Source organism: Phytophthora infestans, genomic scaffold (assembly GCF_000142945.1).
Source record: "Phytophthora infestans T30-4 supercont1.13 genomic scaffold, whole genome shotgun sequence".
Lineage (NCBI taxonomy): Eukaryota > Oomycota > Peronosporomycetes > Peronosporales > Peronosporaceae > Phytophthora > Phytophthora infestans.
The window spans coordinates 3,116,647-3,140,242 of record NW_003303746.1 but is presented as its reverse complement, the minus strand read 5'-3'; the positions used below and the strand labels follow the sequence as shown (position 1 = coordinate 3,140,242).

Genomic DNA, 23,596 nt, shown 5'->3' with positions numbered 1-23,596 from the left:
GACGAGTTCCCAGTAAAGGGAACAGCGTTTTCCAAAACGCGGCCGTGAACCGCGGGTCTCGGTCCGAGACAATCGTCTCCGGGAGACCATGATGGCGGAACACGCCATCGACGAACAACCTTGCGGTTTGTTCGCCCGTAACAGTGACGGGAGCTGGAGCAAGGTGTACCATCTTGCTCAGCCGACACCCGAGCACCAAAATTCCGGTGTTGCCGTGTCCGTCGACGGGAAGCCCAAAGATGAAGTCAAGACTCATCGACTTCCAACAATCAGCCGGTACGGGCAGGCTCTGTAGTGGAGCCGAAGAGTGCCCTGCGGGCTTGACCCGCTGACATGTTTCGCATGTCTTGACGTATCAAGCGACCCACTTGTACATGTGGGTCCACCAGAAGGACTGAGAGACCGACAGAAAGGTCTTCTCGCGGCCCAAGTGGCCGCTGGAGGGCGCGTCATGCGCCTCCGCGAGGATGTCGAACTTCAGATCCTCGTCGTTGGGTACGACCACCCGTGGAGGATCGGTGGGCTCCACCCGATAATAGAGGAGGCCCTCCTTCAACTCATATTGGTGGAGCCGTGAGCGCTGTCGCGACGAGAGCCAGTCGGACTTCGCGCTCGTTCCGGCCTTAAGGAAATTGACGATAGGCGCGACAGCCTCATCGTCCCAATACGCCATGCGTATTCGATCATATAGATCCGATGTCACCCGCGTGATGTGGGCCAGCTCATAATCGGGACGCCGAGAGAGGGCGTCCGCAAGCACGTTGAGCTTGCCCGGCTTGTATTCGACGCGGAAGTTGTACTCCGCGAAGAAGGACAGCCACCTCGCCATCCTTTAAGAGCGGTGGGGCGAGTTAGTCGCTGTCCTCAAGGATGCGTGGTCTGTGTAGATCACAAAGGGTCTAGAGCCCAGAAGGTGAACACGGAACTTCACAAGGGCATATTTCATTGCCAGGAGCTCCTTGTCATGGACAGGGTAGTTCCGCTCGGCGGCTTTGAGCTGCCGGGACTGGAACGAGATGACTCGTTCCTGTCCAGCCGTGTCGTCCTGCAGCAATGCACACCCGATGGCGTAATCGAAGGCATCGCAGACGACGCTAAACGGCTTCGTCTCGTCCGGCAGAGCCAGGACAGGGGCCTCTTGGAGACTGGCCTTGATGCTGTCAAAAGCATCCTGGTGCTCTTGTTCCCAGCGCCAGTCGACGTCCTTCTGAAGGAGGCTCGACAAGGGCTTAGCGAAGCCCGCGTACCCAGCGCTGTACTTGTGAAGGTAGTTGGCCAAGCCCAACCACTTTCGAAGATCCTTCTGGGATCGGGGCGTCGGCCATGCTGCTATGGCCTTGACCTTGTCTGGGTCAGCCCGAACGCCCACGTTGCTGACGAAGCAACCGAGAACTTTAATCTCTGGTGACGCGAAAACGCACTTGTCGATGTTGGCGTAGAGCTTGTTCGCTCGCATCACGTCCTACACTCGACGGAGGTGTCCTAGATGCACCTCCATGGCCGTCTTGCCTCCCTCGGCACGGCTATGGACGAATACGTCGTCGAAGTACGTCTGTACGAAGGTACGCACAGGGCGGAACAATTGCGTCACCAGGCGATTGAACGTCGCCGGGGCGTTAGACAAACCCTGCGGCATGACGAGCCACTCCCAAAGCATGCCGCTTGGAGTGCTTACCGCGGTGAGCGGGATGTCACTCTCTCGCATCAGGATTTGGTAGTATCCGTCTACCAAATCCAGCGCACTGCACAGTACGCTCCCGGCCATGTTGTTCAACAACACATCCTTTCGTGGGATCGGTGTTTGGGCCGGCACCGTTGCGTTGTTCAGCTTGTTATAAGCGTGAGCCAGACGCCACTTTCCGTTCGGCTTCCGAGCGCAGAAAGTCGGCGTCGAGTGCGGAGACTTCGACTCCCACACCATGCCTGCCTTCGCTTTCGCGGCGAAGAAGGCATCAATGACTTCGCACTGTTCGCGCGGGAGAGGCCATTGCCTCGTGACACAATACTTTGTGCCGGGCACGAGATCAATCTCGTGCCGTACGTTTCGATCCGGTGGGAGTTGGGTCGGTGGGTGTTTGTTCACCACGTCCGCATACTCCGTCACCAAAGGATACACCGGATCCTTGGGGTTCTTGAGAATCTCAGAACCCAAGCGCGCCTGACGCTGCTTGTTTAGGTCTTCCAGGACGTTCTCGTCCAAGACAGAGGAGGAGTTCAGCTCCTCCTGAGTGGTCTCAGGTCTCATGAGTACCATCTCAGCAATCTCTCCAGCCTTGAGGTTGGCCAGGAAAGACTCAGCCGTCATTTCCTCGAGGTTCAGTGTCTCCGCAACCTCTGGCAACGGTTCCAAGTGGACACCAGATGCCTTGACGGGTAAACCTGTCTCGCCATCGAAGATGTGATAACACTCTTCACCGGCCTTGTCGGAGGAGCCTGGGCCCTGGACTCCGAGTCGCTTGAAGCGACGTCGATCGGAACGAAGTTCGGATCCGACTTGAGGTGGCGGCGGTGTCTTTGCCGACGGCGTCTGTGACGGGGAGCTTTGCTGCCCACGTCTAGGGATGTCGTCACTACGACATCCGAGGCACTCGTGGCCTCGTGTGATACTGTTGTACCCACACAGGAAGCGTGTTCAACGCCTTCCTTTTCAGTTAAGGTCTGGGCGACCGCGTGTGGCACTGTGTTACCCACACAGGAAGCGTGTTCAACGCCTTCCTCTTCAGTTAAGGTCTGGGCGACCGCGTGTGGCACTGTGTTACCCACACAGGAAGCGTATCCGACGTCTTCCTCTTCAGTTAAGGTCTGGGCGACCGCGTGTGGCACTGTGTTACCCACACAGGAAGCGTGTTCAACGCCTTCCTTTTCAGTTAAGGTCTGGGCGACCGCGTGTGGCACTGTGTTACCCACACAGGAAGCGTATCCGACGTCTACCTCTTCAGTAAAGGTCTGGGCGACCGTGAGTGGAGCTCTGTTACCCACTCTGAACACGCTGTTCTCAGTGTTCATGACAGCTGCAGCTGTCTGCGGAACTAAGTTACCCGCCTGTGGACCTAAGTTACTCACTTGGCCGACGCCTCTTCTGGGCGCGGCCACCATCAAAACATCCTTGGAGTCGTCATATACGTCGACGACTCCCAAGCATCTGCCGGATGCTTTGGTACCCTGGCAGCCCTCGCGGGCGCCCCGGGTCCTGACAGAGGTGGGAACATGACTCACCAATGCTCTGTCGGACTGCGCAGGGCGGCTGGCACCGATTGCCTTGCCTCGCCAGTCGATCCAGGGCTCGTGCTTCTCAAGCCAGGGCATGCCAAGGATCATATCATATGGATCCATATCAAGAACAGTGAACTGTTCGAGGCTGTCAAAGTCTTCAAACTTGACAGCCAGATCCACTTGGATGTTGGGGACAGTGACGACCTTCCCGTCGGCCAGTCGCACTGACACCGTCCCGTTGCCCTTGCTTTCTCTCAAAGCTTCGGACAGCTTGCTGCTGTTACGAGCAACCGTCTGGCGGCGTGCGAAATTCTTCGACGCCCCAGAGTCAATCAAGATTCTAAAGGGATGATCGTATCCCCGTACACATCCGTGTACTACGAGCAACCCGCCGCTGCTCTTCGCCGATTCGAGAGTGCGAAGACTCTCAGGGGCTAAGTCCCCGTGGTACGCGCCACCCGCGCACCCATCACGAAGACTTAGTTCTTCCCCAGTAGGGCGCCCCGCCCCTACTGGTTCCCTGCGTTCCCCTGTCCCCAGGATCCTGGCTTCTGCAAGCGACCCTTGAGGACGGGCTTGGGGAAGGACCGTCTGCGGAGTCTTTCCGCGGGACAGTCGCGCTTGAAGTGGCCCATCTTCCCACAGCCGAAGCAGCGGATGTCACGCTGTTCGGCGGACCCGAGTTCCATGGGAACTGGTCCGTTGGGGCTTGTTCGACCGGGAGCCGACAAGGAGCTCCCAGGCCACGCTGAGGCCGGCGTACGCGCCTGGCGATGGCTGTACTCTTCTTGAAGAGCCACTTGAGTCGCCTCTTCAAGGGTGCTTGCCTGCACCCGGAACAGCTGAGTGCGTGCGGGGCCCACTCGAAGGCCGTCCATGAACACAGTCATCTTGATGTGTTCATTGAGTGGGTTTCCCACTAGGGACGCCGTGAGCTCCCGTATCTCTTGCACATACTCGTGCAGTTCGCGCCTTCCTTGTTTGCACGCGATGAAGCGCGAACGCTAGCGGTACTCGTAGTTCGCCGGGAGGAACGCGGCTCGGAGCTGTTCGAACAGCTGAGCTTAGGATGTGAAACATCCAGGGGATGTTGCTTCCCGAGTGTACACCCAACTCTTAGCACGCCGGCTAAGGTTGGAGAGTGCAAAAGCAGCACGCAGTTGCTCGGTCGAGATCAGAGCCGCGTCCATCGCGAGCTCTACTTCTCGGACCCAGAAGTGAAGGTTCTCGCCTTCCTTCCCTTCATACGGCTTTACCTTCAGCCGTATTGGCTTCGGGTGAGGCGGATTTGCTTCCGCCGCCGGAGCCTGCAGGTTCTCCCGCACATGCGCGATGAGGCCCTGCTCGTACGCGTCGAATGCATTGACGCGCTCGAGCTGCTCAGCCGGTGTTGACACCACCAGGCTCTGCAGGGCCTCCATCCCGAAGATGCCTGCCATCTTCCGAACCGACTCGAACTGAGAGTCGTTCAAATGGGAGAAGTCGTTCCTATCCATGGCAACGAGCTTCGAAGGTTCAGGTAGTCTACCCGCGATGGCGTGGATTGACTACAAGTGCTACCAAGTGTGACGGGGTCACACAGCACCTTGCGCAAGAGGAAGTTATCTTTCGAGAGTATACAAACTCTCAGTGAACGGCAGTTCACAGGTCCCCTCTTTTATTAAAGAGAGCGAAGTGACCCAAATAAGGTAGATTGTAAACTGAGTATATTTATAGGTAGATTAAGTTTGGGTTAAATACAAACTGTTAGTTACCTATAGAAATGCAATGTCATTTAACCAATGGTTGGCTTTGAACGACCTTGGTACCTTGTACCAAATATCTCGGAGTATGACGTGTCATACTCCTGAAGTGTGAAGTGTCACACTTCATGTAACCAGGGTACACTTAGGGCTACGTACCCCGTTACACTGGCGAATGGTAGACAATAGCATTGCGCTGGATGTAACTCCAAAAGGTCTCACGATATTGCGCTTTCACATGCTTCAGCTAGTGCTCCATGGTAGATCTAACTAGCCCATCTAATTTGAGTCTAAATACACGGAGGATATCTGACCAATGCATGGACTCGATACATGGACTATAATACTAACGTTACCTGTGTTCGTGTTCATGCCTAATGCACGGGTGATTTATGGATTATACGTGGACTCAATACATGGACTACAAAATTGACAATGCAACTTAGCAGCAACTTGATGCGGTGAAAAACTGATCGGCGGTAAATACTTGATTTCAGTATGGATATAAATTACGCAGAACGTAATTTATGGACAACACCTGGCGTGGCTGCATGGTAAAAGCATACAGTCGGCGCATGGACAGTAGCATCTGCCAAAAACATATACCCCAGATTTTTGGGTGAAGGGTTAAAACAATGCGGTATTCCACATAGTTTAAACATAAATCGCTTGTTCGTTCAGATTTTATCTTTTTGCGTCGATAGTGCAAATGGGCATCAGTAGCTCACAATACAGTACTACATGTACCGGCCCAGTGCCGAAAGGGGCCCGTTATGGATCTGCAGGTCATCCACAAGAGCAATGTAATATTTTACTCTAGTACTGCAGTCTAAAGCAACGATTGTGATTTTGGTTGTCACATGCCCCAACGAACAAAATCTTTCTGCTCTGGTGAACACTATGAGAGAGAAAAATCTTCAGAACGCCGCTCTGCACGTTCGAAGGCTGCTAGCTGTGCTTGTTTGGCTACATGTACATTACTTCTTGTGAGCGATTGCGTTGGTTTGAACACCTCAACCTGTCGAACGGGCACGAATGGTTTTCGAATGCCCTTTAATGGATTATCGAGTGGAGCTACAAAATGGTCGAGTCTTAGCAAGTGTTGACGCCTAGCATTTTGCCATCGCTGCGGCACCTTGTCACGTATGTACTTATTAAAAACCACGTTAAAGGACTCAACAAGTAGATGGTGAAGCTAATATTCCCTGGGTAACTGTAAAAATTCGATTAGCATTGCAAGCTGGCAAGGCAACGAGCAGCGAATAACTATGTAGTTAAGAGCACAGACCGTCAAGAAGATACCGCCTTTAAGTCCCTTTACATACTGGCGTGTCCTCGTCATTGTCATTTAGCCGTATCAATGGATATTACCCACTTTCGGCACCTCATTGCACTCGAAAACCACCTGTTGAACGTATGTCAATGGTCTGTATGGTGACAATACGTAATACGTGCAATCACGCTTCCCGCGCCACGAAAAACATGCGTCGACATATCATTATGATCGACGAATGTTTTCGCTGCAGGAAGCGTGATCGCAAGCATCTTGTGAAGCAAATTTGTTTTCTAAACCGATAAATTGAGTTCTAAACAAAAAAAAGTTTCTTTATACGTTGATGATTTAATAGGCAGAGGTAAATGTAAAATCATCGTCATGCTGTATTATGCTTGCATTGGTCTGCAATTACCAACCGCTGCTTCGTGAATTGTCCCCATACGAGACTCGTACCAATGATGATGATGGTACTAGTAACGAGTACCATCATCATCATCACGTATTATGTTTGCTGTTTCCTGCACGTATTTTTGTACTTCAGTGAATAAGGGGACAGGCGGACAGCACGACTTTTGCGAGTGATGTGGAGTTTTCGTAAAATGTTCAATTTAAGTATTTCACTGTCGACTTCCTTCACAGTAAAAAAGGAGCTCAATAAATAAGTTAAGATATATGCAAGTTTAGTATCAAACCGAGAAATGTATCCCGAGCTTGGGTCAAAAGCGTCGACAACAAAAGAAAACACACCCTATATCGTGAATATCGGTCGTCACGATGATCGTGTCTGTATGTTTAAGATTGTGAATTCGATGGGCAAAGCTGTTGCTCGCGCAAGATTTATTTTCAAAGCGGAGCACTGCTTTAATGAACCAAGCAATGGAGCAAGCAAGCATGTGTTGTACAGTACGACATGCAATGTCGCGATTAAATAATACCGTCTTAAGTAGCCCCAGCATCATTTACCAATTTGTCCAGTAGCTCACTACTGCCCCCACTACCTCTCAAGAACATCTACGACGCCCTGCTGCTGATCAATTCATCACCATGGTTAAGATTCGAACCGGCACGGTTGTCTCTGTGGTGGCTCTGCTCGGTTTTGCTCTTAGCATAACTGGAGCAGACGATTCGTGGGGTGACATGGCACAGTACGCAGCTAATTCTCATGAGCAGCAACCGACAGATGCACCTGTTACATTGGAGGGTACCGGTAGCAAGGAATCTGAAGACGACCAAAAGCCTGCTGACAATGACGACGACACCACGAACGCACCTTCAAACTCCTGGTCGCCAGCTTCGTCTAACGAAGACTCCGATAACGATACACCTGATGCCTCACGGGATTCGAGTGGGAAGTCCGATGATAACGGTGACAAACTCTCCTCTTCACCATTGTCTAGGGAAGGTCAAAGCTCAAATGAAAACGCGAATGGAAACAAGGACGGATCATCAAAGTCAACTGATTTTGGTGGAGATTCATGGAAGCAAGAGCCTGTAGCTTCGTCGGAAGGTAGCCAAACCGGTGGCAGTACCCCTCCCTCGTCCGGCGGTGGAAAGGTACCCGACGGCACCTGGCCTACGAGCACCGGAATCATCAAATTCACCGAGCCACGCATCATTAAGGCTGGAGAAGTTTTCGACGGCAAGATGCAGACGTTCGACCGTTCGGATGTTACCTGTTCGGAAGGTGAGGGGCAGAAGGACACAGCCGTGTTCCTCGTCGAGGCCGGGGGCACTCTGAAGAACGCCATTATTGGTAAGAACCAAAAGGAAGGAGTGCACTGTGATGACCATGACTGTACCATTGAGAATGTGTGGTGGGACGACGTGTGTGAAGACGCTCTGAGTGTCAAGGGCGGAACCGCTTCCAGTGTGACTACAGTCACTAATTGCGGCGCCCGATCGGCCTCGGACAAGGTGGTGCAACACAATGGTCAGGGCACAGTCAACATCGACGGCTTCTACGCCGAGGAATTTGGTAAACTCTACCGTTCGTGCGGTACTTGTGGTGACGTTCCCCGCATCGTGACAATCAAGAATGTGTACGCGGTAGACCCTCAAGTGAGTGTCATCACGGTGAACAAAAACTACGGTGACAAGGCTACACTTAGCAACATTTGGGTCAAGACTTCGGACGGCAGCAACGAAGTCAAGGTCCCAGGGAGGAGCCAAACCCTTAAACCTTGGTGACGGTCCATCGCCACCTCTGTGTCAGTACTCGGAGAGCGACGTGCACATTAACCAGGATATTTCTAAATCTGGTGCTTCATCGCCCAGCGCACCCTCTGCTCCGGACAAACCATCCGACGGCAGCAACACTTCTCAGCAATCCCAAAAGACTCAAACTCCTGTCGACTCCAAGGACTCGAGCGACAAGAGCGAAGATGATAGCGAGACCGAAGATTCATCTGGTGACTCGGAGACATCTCCAAACGGTAGCCAAACCTCGTCCGATGCACCCGAAACACCTCCAAGCGGTGGCCAGACATCGGGTGGTGCAACTTCTTCAGCGGGTAGCCAGACCACCGCAGGAGGCGGCAGTACTCCTTCTTCGGGCGGTGGGAAGGTACCCGACGGCACTTGGCCCACCAGTACCGGAAACGTCCAATTCACTGAGGCACACGTAATCAAGGCTGATGAGATATTCGACGGCAAGATGCAAACGTTCGAGCGCTCCGACATCTCGTGCGAGGGCCAAACGGAGAGTGGGTCCGACACCGCTGTCTTCATGATGGAACCTGGTGCCACCCTCAAGAACGCCATAATCGGCAAGAACCAAATGGAAGGTGTCCACTGTGATAAGCACGACTGCACCATTGACAATGTATGGTGGGATGATGTGTGCGAGGACGCCCTCAGCATCAAGGGCGGTACCGCCTCCAGTGTGTCCAAGGTCATTGGCGGTGGCGCCCGCTCTGCCGATGACAAGGTGATCCAGCACAACGGATACGGCACCGTCGAGATCGACGGTTTCTATGGTGAAGATATCCGCAAGCTCTACCGTTCGTGTGGCACTTGTGGTGACAGACCGAAGAAGGTGTCAGTGTCCAATGTGTACATCGTGAACCCGGGCAACGCCGTCGTGACGGTGAACAAGAACTGGGGTGATGAGGCCACACTGAGTAACATTTGGGTCAAGTCCAGCGGAAAGAAGAAGGTGAAGATCTGTCAGTGGTCTCAGGGCAATGCAGACGGCGAGCCATCCATGCTGGGTGATGGTCCGCCTCCGCCACTGTGCCAGTACTCCGAGAGTGACGTGCATATCAACGGCGACGTCTCTCAAGCTGCTGGTGGTTCGACTCCAGCGTCTTCAGATGACGACAACGCTGAGCAAAAACCCAGCACTGTGGCTCCTGCTTCACCCAACGATGACAATGACGAAACCTCGCAGAACACTCAACCTTCGAAAGCAAGCGGAGACGGTGACGACAATAATGAGGCTTCGTCAAAATCTAGCAATGGCAATCGGACGAGAGCAAGGCCGACGACAACAACAAGCAAGACGACACGAAATCATCGAAGGGTAACGACAAGTCGGATGAGAGCAAGTCCGACGACAACAAGTCCGGCGACACGAAATCATCGGAGAACGGCGACTCGACGCAACAGGGGGAACCCGCCGGAGACGAGAGTGTAACTCAGTCGGAGGTTTCTGACGAAGCTGGTGCTTGGAATGAGACATCCACCGACGAACCCGGTGTAGACGCGAACTTTGCTAACCAGGACCCCACGGTAATTTCGACCTTCGACCAAAACCAAGTGCAACGGCCGCCGCAAGAGGAACTGAAGCAAGCGCTAGCGATGGCACTGACGCTTTAATGTAGCTGGCTTCGAGTAATGACGTAGTTTGTCCAAGAAAAAAAAACCTTTGACGTCTTTCTTTTCCTGTACTACCAGGAACATCATCCGTCACAGCAAAAAAAAAATATTTGCTAGCAGACTTCAGTATGGCTCATCGGGTGGTTCCACGTACTCGTAGTAACCTTAGCTAAAACCCTTTGAGCCAGGATTGCCAGTGATTTCTCAAGTTTAAGTCCACCAACGCATCCAAAAAGCCATATTGGCCAAACTCTAAAAGAGAGAGATACCCACAAAACAATAAAAGCGGGTGATGCGATCACCTCAACTGAGAACCAATCCCCTGATTCTGGACGACGATTTCCATCAGTGACTTTATACTTTAGTGTGCACTGCTCACCGCCTTGTTTTATACAGCACTATCCAATATATGACCCCGCATGTTATTGTCCGAGAGCTATGCCAGTTTCAAGCAGACTTTAAAACTAGTAATACCAAATCGAGTGATAGCATAGCTCCTTAGACAATACAATATCGAAGACAGATGTATGCTGGCTGTGGATGCTTCCATCCGGCTTAACGGCGGGGCAGTAACTTGGCGTTTAACCCCCCCCCCCCCACACACACACACACACTATCATCCTCTCTTTGATATACTGGTATACTGGTGGCACGAGGCGCGCTGTGGGGCGACAAATGACAGGGTCGGCATTATTAACTAACTTGTGATTATTTAGTGGTGACGTACACGAGCCTTGCGACGGGCTGTTTTGGCTGCATCGATTCAGTCAAAATGGTTTGGGGTGATGTTATCAGCTGTCCTGCATGATCTTAACAAAATCGTCCCTAAGCAGGCTGCAATGTAGATTCGTTGGTGAGCTTCTTAGCGTGTCACCTTCACTACCGTTAGCGAAAGTAGCAGATGCATGTTCAACAGCTCCGTTGACGTCCTAAATCAATCTACAGCGTCAGGCGGAAGACTATGAACTCCCATGTGACACGTTCAACGCTACCCGATCTCAACCTTTGAAGCAGTCCATTGTTCAATAATTCTAATGATGGTCTCTGTTGAAGAATCCAGATTGAATTGGGGGCTCTGTTTCAAGTGTTGACAATCGTCGCGCTCGCAATATATTAGCAGGGGATTGCAGGAGAATCCTGACGGATAGTTATTTCTACGGTACGGGTGAGATTCTAGAACAGACCTGTGTTTCGTAATGATCGGTTGTGTGGTTTGAGTACGTAGGTCCCAAATGAACGGGGTCATAATCAAGCGAGAACAACCGCTCATATGGAAATACGCAGCATCCAACAGGGCCTTTTCCGGTGGCTATGGAGAGCTCGAAGCCAGCAACGCTGTCAAAGCAGTACACGTGATGGAGGAGGAGGTCTACAGGGAGGAAGTAGCAGCTGACAGGGTTGGGCGGAATGGAGGCAACGGTGCACACCCCACTTTCCGGCAAGGTTGAAATGAGCAGACTACATGATACGTTTGTGGCCACAAAAAACTAGAGTCTGGGCGTCGTTGAGGAAGCTTTAATATCGCTGCTCAAAGATTCGCAAAGGCTGCCGCGGATCCGTGGTGCTCACAACCGCTTACATGGGACTATCTACTGTGTGACCTCACCGTTGCCGTAATATTATTATTACCAACACGCTTGTCGATATCACGGACACGATGAAGTCCGTGTTGACACGCTTGTCATTGAGCTTTGCCCGACCGGCTACGCAGATATGGGAAGCAGAGCGTGGCGGGTTTTACAATTTGCGCAAGGCGACATAGTACATGAGCCTTTCGAGCAACAAGTCCTTCGACGGGATCAACAAAAGCGACGACGAGCATGGAGCAGCTGAAATATCGCCCCTTTCACCTGCTATGAGTAAAGAAATGCCTTTTTTTTGTTCTACTACCGACCATCGAGTAGCGTTTCTCATCACTGGAGCCAAATGGATTCACTTTTGCAGCATCGCGCGGTACTGGATACTAGTAAGCCGTTTCATCAGGGCGTTGACACGAGTCAGTTTTGACTCCTCTTGCACAAGAAAGTCCACACCCTGAACAAACCAAACCATGTAACGTGCACGTAATTGGTTTGGTCGTAAATTACGCAGATTTGTGAGCCAAAATAACGAAACGCATTGGTTTTTGGTAAGATATTCCCCGGATCTGAACCTTGGAATGGGGTTTGGAGTTTCAGTCGCTACAGGTTTGGAGTTACAAAGCCTGCACAGAAAGATTGTGCCCCCTCGTCAAAAGCCGCGTCTTTTGAAGATACTTCACAGGATCTGAGCGCTCAGTTCATCTAGCAGCCAGCTAATCACCGCAGACTTCAGTTCACTCCCTTCTGCGCAGGCGCACTGCTTCAGTACGTGTTCGCGCTTTGAAATCAGTGATAGGCCCAATCCTCCACTCTAGTTCCTTGTCAACATCAGTGTTTCACGTGCTTGTCATTCCACCAACACAAACTCCACCGATTTGACTTGGCTACAGACCTGTACAAATAGACCTGAACTGGCGATTTGTTCATCAGAAGGAATAAAACTGGTCAGTGCTAAAGGTTGTTGCCACTTTGGATACGAACCAGCTCCAACACTTGCAACGCAGCGTCCACCTTCCGGGGTTAACAGAGGATGGATTTTGGAGACGGTGATTTGACATCGGCACAGGAAGAGGTGGGGGCCCAGCTACCAGGTCAGAGTACAGCGACATCGAGATCGGGTGTTGAGTCCTTTAATCGTCTATAATCAAAAGTTCATGCGAAGCGATAAAAAAAACTTACAGTCAATCGGTTCCAACAATCAACATCTCTGTAGGATACAGTGGCTGTTTTCACAAGATATTCGATTGGGCTGTTGGATAGGACTTGGCTACAGACCTGTACAAATAGACCTGAACTGGCGATTTGTTCATCAGAAGGTATAAAACTGGTCAGGGCTAAAGGTTGTTGCCACTTTGGATACGAACCAGCTCCAACACTTGCAACGCAGCGTCCACCTTCCGGGGCTAACAGGGGATGGATTTTGGAGACGGTGATTTGACATCGGCACAGGAAGAAGTGGGGGCCCAGCTACCAGGTCAGAGTACAGCGACATCGAGATCGGGTGTTGAGGCAGTTAGACGAGGAGAATTTATGGCAGCACCAGACACTTCATCGAGCACAAACATCGGTGTTGTGATCCCTGTGCCAGAGCACGTGAGTCAAGCTATCCGAGATTATGTTCCTCTCGCTGGATTCACTGTTCTACCAAAACGCCGGGGGGAGCGCTCAATTATTCTTGACTGGGGTGCTCGCATTTCCGCAACAATTGATGGTAAGGAGTACGTAGGTTGGATTTGCCAAGGAAGTCATGAATGCCGTCGTAAGAACAAGATTATTCAGCTATATGGTAACACATCGAAAGCCACAAAACACCTCGGCGATGAGCATTTGCTAACCGCAGCGAAAGTGACAGCAGAGCACGGCAGAAAACGAAGTCGGGCAAAGCAGCTGGAGCGTATCCGAAGCAAGGTTGTGAATGGCGACGACTGCAGAAGAATGACATTACTACTGGAGACGATGCGTGTGGTTAATAACAATCTCCCTTTTTGAATTGGGGAATATGATGAATCTGAGCTACTAGCAGACGTTACCCTAGGAGATGATTTTCGGGTCACGATCAACAATCACACGGTGACGCGTTCTATTGTCGAGCTGTACTCAAGTGCACGAATCGTTGCTTGTGATGTCATTGATCGCAGCAGAGTTCTTGGAGTACCGACGTTTACAGTGGTGTGTGATATGTTGACGTCGAAGACCAGAAATCCACCAAATACTTGGGCCTCCGTCTCTACTTTACCGACTGTGAATGAAAACTCCAATCGATTCTTTTGGGTACTCGCCATTATGAACCCATGTATGGCGAGAGAAGCGAAGGAAGTCGCGGGCCATTAAAGCGATGGATCCTCGAGCTTTTTAAGGATTTCGGGGTGACGCTTAAAGATATGTATGCTTCAACTACCGACGCTGGCCCAGACATCAAATGGATGATGATGACAGGACTTCATCTTAAATGGGAATGGTGTATGCCGCATCTAACGAACGCTGCAACAAAAATGGCATTTGGAATCGTGCCGCAGCGATGCAACTCGAAGAACCCCGAAGTAACTGATCTGCTTTCACGCATCACTCGCACCACGTATACAATTCGTTCTAATGCAATCACGGGGAGTCTTTTTGCCGATCTTTGTGAAATGGCGAACACTGGCGCGTCCAAACAATTGCTTGAGCATAAAGATCACCACTTTATGGGTTTAGAGAAGGCTATTAAACGTTTACTGAGCAAATGGGATCAGCTCGAAGACTGGTTTCAAGAGAAGCTTAAAACAAAGCAATTCGTGAACGGAAAGCTGCACCAGAGGGCCTACCTATCGCAGATGACAAGGAAACGCTTCTTCAATTGTATGGACTGCTGAACCCTGTTGCAGCTCTCAATACTAAAAGCCAGAAAGAAGACACAAACCAGGTGAGCGTTCTCCTGTCGGTATTTCGCCTTCGAACGACCATTTTGGACGAAACGCAGCCCATCCAAGACAAGGCACGGTCCTCTTCAGAACCTCCGCTGTACTACCAAGTGCAAAATCTCACTCGACTCGCCAAAACTACGCGTGCCCTGCTAGCACAAGCATTTCACAAGAACTTCTTCATTCGCTATACGGACCCATCGCGTTTCGGAGTACAGCGTATATACCAGAAATGCAATTGTTGCTGCACCCGTCATCCAAGAACCAAGCCAAAAATCTCGCTAAGATTGTCAAAATTTGCAACGAGCAGTTGATAATTGATCCAGAACAGCCCCACCTTCGCCTCGACGAACATAGCGTGGCGCGAAATGTAGCGTCCGTGAAGGTAGCTGTGATGAATCGACTACGAGGTCTGATGCTTGAAATTTCAAAAGGAAGTGCTCTTGGCTCGCAGGCATCGACACAATCACAACAGCCGGCCAGTTCACCTAATACGTTTGGTCCTATGCCAGATTTACCAAGTCTCCAGCAGCAAACGGTGTTTTCGGAAGATCTAATGGAATTTACCGAAGAAACAGCGGTGACAGTTGTTCGACGCGATGTGCATGAAGCTCGAGTCGACGAAGAGCTCGACAGGTGGTTAGCAGATCCGAGTAGACTGCAGATCACTAACTCAAAACCCGAGAATATCCTTTCATACTGGAAGAGGCAGCAAAATGAGAACATCTACCGGATCATGCCTATCGCAGCGAAAATTCTGTATGCGATTCCGTCTTCCGCCGCCCAGATCGAACGAGATTTCGGAATCACTGGAATGCTGGTTACGAGCCACCGAACTAGCATCGCAAAGCACAACATTGATATGTGCTCATTTCTCAACAGGAACCGCAGATTTGTTGACGTAGCAAACTACAAGAGACTTTCCAACGCTGAAGTGAAGCAAGCTATCCCTGCAAACGTCCTCGTGTCCCTCACCTCTCACGAGTTTGACGCGCCTTTTTCCACGGAGTGGGAGAGCGAGATGGCATCTTGCATATTTGATTTCGATTAAGCCGTCAGTCTAATGGTTTCTCAATATACGCGACTGCTTGTTCCTCAAGTCTTGCCTTGCAGTGAAATCCGCATAATGTTCTAGCTAGATGTACTGACCACGTTGCTGTATGACAAATACAAAACCGCTTAGACTAATATTTGATGGTAGAATGTGCTCGGGGAACACGCTTTCCATGGGTGCCACGCTGATTGCTGTAGTTGGTAAAAGATGCACAGCGAATTTACCTTTGAATCGACTCAAATTCATCTTACCAATGTCATGCAATGCGATCTATTCCGATTAGTCTTAACCTTCGATCACTTGCACATGGCTCCGCTGCACGCAATTTCAACTCACCTTCGCCAGCAACTCGGCCGTCGACTTCGCTGACAGCTCCACTGACTGCAACTGGTCACCTGTCACAAAGCACACGCCTTCTCTGCTCATACGCTATAGACTCAGCATAAGTATTCCATTATTCAAAGTGATGAGCGAATTCATTCTGTGAAATGGGACCAAGATGATCCCTTGCGATAACTAGTATCAGTTCGCTTTAGTAGCCTCAAGAAAGAACAAAACAAGAATTAGCTCGTTGTTGACAAACTTCCACTCCTCAAGTAGATTACGATTTTGCGACAAAGTAGCATACCTGAACGTCGTAGTTCTCGTTCTCGTTGCATTATTCGCTGCTCAACTTGTTTGCTGGCTTTAGCCCGTGCACGAACCAGTTGACCAACGCGTTTGGTACCGTCGTTTTCAGTTCGTGTTGAACTAGATGCACCGAGTTTTGGATTACGCACGACTTTTTGGCGACGTGGAAATGACGAAATCTTGTCTTGGCGCGCTTTCATTCTAGTCACGGCATTACTGTTGCTTTTGTATGAAGGCTGGGCTTTTACAAATAGCTCATTAATACCACGACTTAACTGAGCAAGTGCCGTCAAAACTGCAGATTCTTCGGGAGGTGTAGCTACCAAGCTTTCAACTTGATGAACTGCAATAGATTGTACATCTTCGGCAGTATTCGTGAGTGTACTGTTCTCCGTAGATGCGGGGGCTGTTGTGGGGGCTGAAGACGCGGTAGTATCAGCGACGATCACGTCCATATTTGACGAAGTTAGCTGGAAAGGGACTGAAGACGCGGTAGTATCGGCGACGATACCTTTCCGATTTGACGAAGTTTGTTGGATGGGGACTTCACTGAATTCTTGGCATGTACTTAGGGAGCTACCTAAACTGTGAAGACGCACCTCCATATTTGTAAGTTGCGAAACATGTCCCGCCATCTCCTGCGCAGCATTCTTCAGGTCTCTTAACTCTTGTTCTAGACAGTGTATCTTTGTGGCTGTGGTGTTTTGTGCGGCCTGGAGCTGGTATTGAAGATTCTTTTCTAATGCTGAAGTGCTCGACGTAAATGTAGTCTTGAGCTCATCTTTAGCACCCTGATGAGTGTGTTCCAATCGTGCCATTGTATTTACCAAGCGTGTATCAATATAACTTTTGGTGTGCTGTTCAAATGCTTCAATGGTGTCGTCGAGCTTCTTTTGGAGTCGCCTTTCGATGTTATCAGCGTACGACTGCGCCAATTCAGTTGCCCTCGCGGTAATTTTCGTGTCTTGCTCATCAATCCGAGTTTGACACGATCGCAGGTTGTCTTGTCGGCCTGTTTGGCTGCATCGAGCTTGGCATTGAAACGTTTCTCAATCCAGGCCGATTGCAGATCTGTAGCTGACTCAAAATCATCTTGGACTTGTTTCTAAGCTGACTGCAGCCTCGTTTCACATTCAGATACATACGTAGTGTTGTGTGCATTGTATGATGTCTCCATCGCTGCCAATGCGCTGTTAAAATGACTCTCCAGCTTATTTGCCATAGTTCTAGCTGTAGCAACAGCTGACGCTTGCGCACGCTCATGAACATCGCGTTCCAGGCAACCCAAGCGCCTATCAAGTTCAACAGATTGAAGCTCACCTTGTTTTTTCATTGAAGCGTCGTAATATGCGTGAATGCCATCGAGATACTCGCGAAGGTGACAACCAAGACGCTTTTCCGTTTCCGCAGCAGTGTTGATGGCGTGGTCGTGGGCGTACTGAGCTAATTCTAGTAATTTTTCATCATTTCGGACTTGGGAGCCTTGCAAAAACTCTGTCTAGATCTTGAGCAACGCCTACATCGCTGACAATGACTTCTTCTTGAACAAAAACCTGCTGACGTCGCGGTATACTGCTTGCACTGACTACGGTCGGGCCTTCGATAAATGACTGTTGTTCAGGGGTTATGACGCGTGGTCCCTCCGAATGGCGCTCTTGCCCGCTGTCTCCATGAACGACCATTGCTGCAGATGGTTGGAACATCTCGAGCGGTAGTTCTTCAGATGCGAGTACTTGATAGCAACAAAAAGTCTTAGGTTGATCCAATCTGCAAAAGCCGCAGCAAGAGCCCCAGGTTCGAACTAACCCAGAGGTTTGAAGAAACCGGCATGTTGGTTTGGAGTTACAAACTGATACGGATTAAAACCTTGAAACCGAAACTAACCAGGTTTGCTTGAAATTTTAGTTTGGTTTGGAAAGGTCTAGGTTTGGTTTGGTTTGGTTTGTTCAGGGTGTGATAAGTCATTCATCGCCAGCCAATAATAGGAATGGCGCGAATCTCACGTCCGACATAATGATTTTCGTTGCGGTTATCGTCGACCATAAAAGCACATACTCCCAGGGGCGGTGGAGCCGACACAACGTGTCGGTAACCAGGTTGAAGAAGCATTGCGCGCCTGAGGCCTCCTCGTCGTCGACTGGCAAAAACTTGGGCGGAAACGGCGGAGGTGGTCCATGAGGTAAAAAAACCTTGAGGGCTGCTGATGGTAAGGCTGTAGCTATTGCAGACAAATTTCCCCGGGGTTTCTTTTTGAATAAGGATGGTGCAGATGTATCGGACTAAGAGCGGCATGGCAAGTAGAAGAGACTGGGGGTAGCTTGAGAGCTAGTATAGCACGTGCAAAATTCGAAGTGAGCATCCCGGACTTGCTAGCATGGCTTCTGGAACTGCCGGTGGTGAGAACAGCTGCGATCCTGTCACCAGTGGTCTTTTGTCAATTCAAATATTAATTGATCTACATTTGGCCAGGGAATCTATTTAGTAAAATTTGTAACTACGTTAACGCAATTGCGTTAATTGTTCGAGTAATTATTTCCTACGGAGCCCTGGTACTGCTGCTACTCAAAACAAAAGTGGCGTGGATTCTGAAATTATTTCGCCTAGACGTGGCTGGCGCAGTACGATGAAGACGTTTGGAACGGCCATGGGATGAACAAAGACTGGTTGCTCGCAGCAATAACCCACTCATCGAGAGCTCAACAGGCGTCTTACAGCCTCGGCCTTCAATGGCCGCGTCTATGGAACACTTTCAGCTAAAAATACGCCACATCGTAGGTGTTCCACGTGGTCGTGCACACCGCACTCAAAGAGCGACAACTGATCTCCTCGTACCGGTTGATATCCCGCGTGACATTCGAGACAGCTCCGACAAAGGCGAGCGGCCGCCATTGAGCAACTTACTGATGATAGCTCGGACGAAGATGAAGGTGCACCGAATGTGGCATTGTAGAGTCGCTTTGACGGGGAGGGGGGGGGGCGTTCAAATGCGATCGGTAGCGATACGTAAGATATACTCTTCGGATAGCTCTCATAAGCGTAGGCTGGTCTACGACCTGATCACAAAGTGTTTGCATGTCAAGATGTTGTTCCCATTGGTATGATTTGTAGGATTATGAGCGCACAAGTAGATTCAACTTAAAAAAAAAACTTGAAGCTTACAGACTATCCCTGCAAGCTTAATTACTATTACAAAACATGTGATATGAGAGGGCACGAAAACTACTTCCTCTGCCCGAAAATATAAGCGGGGCATCTGTTTAAAGCGTGTCCGAAAATATAGGCGGTATGCTTACAAGTTCAAGTCATATGATAGTACTGTCGTATTTCGCCTAAGTACGCCCATACAAATGCTGTTCCTGTTGTCGGCCGCTGCAAACCAGACAGTAGAAGTATTTTAGCACTCTACGTGGCACTGTTCAATAGAGAATCACACGCGCAACATCTCTACAGGTTTCTATAACTTTTTGTGGAAAATTGACATCCCGGCGAAAGATATTCAAATTTCACATCTTCATCACGAACATTGCATAGCAATAACTTTGTGACCAGGTGGCCGATTTCATTCAAACGTCGACCAAACAATCGCCGAAATCTAAACAGCAATTTAGACCATTCAGCCGCTCGTTTATAGGTTTTCTGCTCTTAAAATTAATTTTGTCCGCCCATCCTGCTTGTATTTCGGACCGAAGAAGTAAATTTTACTGTTAAGTTTGTTTACCCATGTCTTCTCGGCAATATGGCATGGTCAAGTTGATGGAGTAAACAAAAACAACATGCCGTTTTGAAGGCTTCAGAAAGATATTTGATACAATAAGTACGTCATATCAAAGATGTATTGATGGAGAGTTATACTGGCCTGGATGTAGCTTGTTTGAGCTAGTACATGTATGTACGGCATTATGGAAATTTTAATGTTGCCAAATTCGACGTGTATTTGACAAACTTCTTCAAAGACTGTTTATGAAAAACACATCACATTTTACATAATTCAATATAAATGTAATCTATGCACGCCTACTAGTACAATTGTACCGATGCTGATGGTAGGTTTTCAACCAGGGGACAAAATATAATCCGATCAGCTTCCCCATGACGGCTGCACGTACACCTCGCCTTGAATTTCAGCAACAGTCGCTGCCAACAAAAGCATTCATGTGGCGTAGCGGGATCAGCAAAATCTGCGGGATTGCTGAATCCAAGTTAAAAGCAGCGCCCCGACACCGACTTACGGAGGGGGTCTCCCGATAATCTGTGTGATGTGCTGAACGCTCCTCATCTTGTGTACCCGTCCGTAGGGCGGGATCTTGCTCTATTGGTAATTTCCGAAGCGCTCAAGTGGTGAAACTTGAGCGTCTTGTCGAGGCGTAGGGATGGGTGAAGCAGTAGTGGTAAAACCTTCATTCCGCTTCCGTAGCTGTTTCGAGACCGCAAGCAAATACTCGATCTTGGTGGATCCTAACCCTAGATCTGGGATCTGGCCGTAGGTGCGAATATGCTCCCTAGCCTTTGCGTTCCTTTTCATCGTACTTGCCGGTTCCGGGGTCCGGATAGTTGATAGTTTTCGGCCAAGTAGTAAATCCGAGCACCTTATGGATTTGCACGTAGAAGGAAAGCTTACTAGGTGGTAGGATCTGACCAATTAATTATCCAACTATCACTACCAACGCTAGATATGGAATTCCCAACCCTCGCCGAGCTCGTACGGCCAATATCGCTGTGATTCTTGAGGACCGGAAGGCACTTGCGTAACACAATGCAAGTTATTCTCGGATTCAGAGTGAGATCCTCAATCTGTTGGATCAATACTTGGGAGGGTTGGATCTGGGACATCTAGCGGTGGATTTGACCTTCGCATCCTTCATCGATGCCAGATCCACCTTTGGATGGTGTCTGCAGCCCTTCCTTCGTAGGTTTCCCACTGGATCCATCCTCCCACGGTGAATCCCTTCACCGTGGGTGAAGGATTCACCGTGAGGTTCATCAAGTATATGTTCGAATTCACCCTCGCACAAGTATTCCCTTGGCATACTTGTGCGAGGGTGAATTCGAACATATACTTGATGAACCTCGTGTGTACTGCCATCAACCCATGCGCTTAGCCACGGCTTCACCAGATCCATTATGTTATCTCCTATTCCAGATCCACACAGTCAATCCATAAAGTGTACGGATCCAGGTACTTCATCCTTAGATTGTTAGTCAACGGTATCGGCCCACGTAGCCTACGTCATCTAGAGATTCATAGTGATAGTCTCGACCTTCGATCACTTCGTGCAGTACGAATTCACTTCGACCAGTCCGAATCCATTCTATCCATAAAGTACCATCTCTAATCCGTGATAGTGACCCCGGGTCAGATTCCATATCTTATTTCTGAGAAAGCGCATCACCACATTCAGCCGCTCGAACGCTCGTCAGGATCGCAAATACAGGCTTTGCAGGCAGCTCTCAAACATTTGCCCAAGTCAGCCTGTCGGAGTGTCTGCATTCCCTGCAAGGACTGTCTTTCTCGGGGACAGACCGTATTCCGTACGTGCTCGCCTACATGCATCTGCATGATTTGCTTCTGTACATCATCAGGAAAGTCAACGGTACGCCAAGCAATTAAAAAAAGGATACAGAATTGCAATCTGCAAATTTGCAATAGAAAGTATCATCATATTCTTCTCCTCTGTCACTACAATTTAGATCATCATATGACGCAAAACTATCAGCTGTAACATCAATTAGATCGAATTCTGCCAAAACAGATATCACCGCGTCGTCAAGCACATCATCAGAGTTCTCAACGTCGACTCTAGCATCTCAAGGCAGAATAGGAGACAGTAAATGTAGTTTCCAGAAGCCTCTCTGAATTGTCATATTACTTAAATATATATTCAGCTTGTATGCTCTCATTTGCACAATTGTGATAGCGTAGGGCGCTTCAATGTGAACGCAACCTCACGGTCAGCATGAGCTCGAAGCTGCTCTAGTAACATATTAATCCATGCTACTCGTAAGCTGTTTTTGAGCGGCTTATTCTAAGAAATAGACGCCGGTTAAGTCACAGCTGTACCGGATGGAGGTACTTTCATCAGGTGGACATCAATTTGTTTGGCGAGCGCCTGCATTTCATTTGTCCAGAGACCAGACGAATCATCGCCTAATAGCAAAATCGGCTATCACGGTATTGGACGAGTCCCCAAACCGTTTCTAAGAGATTCGATATGAATTTCAGTATTTCATCATGTCGTTGGGTTTGCATAGAGCTGCCAATCTGCCCCGCTCATAATAATTTTGCTTCTGTCCATACGAGAATCTCAAAACCACACCGGTACTTCCAGCTGGCAACATCACCACCTTGAACAGTAGATCAGTACAAGTGGATATTTGGTTCCGTCTGAGCCAGCAAACAGCATAACCGTGATCCTCTCTTTGTCTTTACCAGCCCCACGCAGCCAGGCCGTATTTGAACATGTTTTAACAATTGAAGTTTTGGGTAAATGAAGTTTTGGGTAAATGCTTAAAAAAAGATAGCTGGGTCACATGTGATACAGATTAGAGAACGTCGGTCCGTGGGATCAGCTCTTGCGAAGTGCGTGCCCGAATACTCAATCGGTGACGCTTCATAAATCCATTTTCTCCTGTGCCACGATACCATAAATGTGAAAATATTATGCGGTCTGTTTGGCTTGCAACTCAAGCATTTCGGCAAATACGGGGGCTCTACCTTTCCACAGTGCATTTATCTAATGCACCATTTCATGTTCAGCGTCTGCAGGAAGAATAGTTGCACTTCATTTCGACCGCACGCACTTCAAACGAGCTTGGCTAGGTGTAGCATACACTGTTTATAGCCACTCTCGCTCCTTGCTCTCGCTTGTGTAGCAAGTAAGGGAATGCTTTGGGGTCTTACGGCCGCTACTGCTAGCACGAGGGCGGCATGGTGGTGACGCTTCGCTGTTGGTGTGCTGCTACTTTGTTAATTTCAATTTTATAGCTGCTGGTGAGCTGTCGGTAAGCATAGAAGCAGCGACGGTACGAAAAAATGTGAACGCTAATTGGCCAATTGACTTTGTCAGTAAAACAATTCCGTCGGCAAGCACATACAAAATACGGTACTATGATAGCTGGTACTTGAAAGCTCGGGGCCTTTGGCCGCTGTGAAGAAAGCTAGTGCGGACTGACCTTTCTCTGGTTTATAGATCTTTGGCGAAAATGGAAACATGTAGCAACGTTTATCAATTTTCAGTCGCATGCACCTGTTATCATTAGTGCTAACAACGCTGAAATTTCATACGTTTTAAACTACCTCGTTCTTAGAGCATCTCCAGCGGTAAGTCCTAACGTGAGTCGTATCGACGCCCCTTCGAGGCCATTGAGACCGCAGTTTTATTTTAAGA

The 23,596-nt window shown here is 49.4% G+C and overlaps 3 protein-coding genes across 3 annotated transcripts; all 3 read left to right on the top strand.

Annotated features, from left to right (window-relative positions):
- Positions 1 to 7,875: 7,875 nt before the first annotated feature.
- PITG_08647 (polysaccharide lyase, putative) lies at positions 7,876 to 8,418 on the top strand (the record flags this gene model as incomplete). The annotated part of the gene is made up of 1 exon (XM_002903958.1): positions 7,876 to 8,418. The coding sequence occupies one exon, from the start codon at positions 7,876 to 7,878 to the stop codon at positions 8,416 to 8,418; it is 543 nt and encodes a 180-aa protein (XP_002904004.1).
- A 466-nt stretch (positions 8,419 to 8,884) lies between these two features.
- PITG_08646 (polysaccharide lyase, putative) lies at positions 8,885 to 9,483 on the top strand (the record flags this gene model as incomplete). Its single annotated transcript, XM_002903957.1, has 2 exons — positions 8,885 to 9,395; positions 9,470 to 9,483. 2 exons carry the CDS (start codon positions 8,885 to 8,887, stop codon positions 9,481 to 9,483), a joined length of 525 nt encoding a protein of 174 aa, XP_002904003.1.
- Positions 9,484 to 13,918: 4,435 nt separating this feature from the next.
- On the top strand, positions 13,919 to 15,247 carry PITG_08645 (uncharacterized protein; the record flags this gene model as incomplete). Its single annotated transcript, XM_002903956.1, has 6 exons — positions 13,919 to 13,943; positions 14,040 to 14,336; positions 14,414 to 14,746; positions 14,797 to 14,918; positions 15,057 to 15,180; positions 15,240 to 15,247. The coding sequence occupies 6 exons, from the start codon at positions 13,919 to 13,921 to the stop codon at positions 15,245 to 15,247; spliced, it is 909 nt and encodes a 302-aa protein (XP_002904002.1).
- Between the last annotated feature and the right edge of the window lie 8,349 nt (positions 15,248 to 23,596).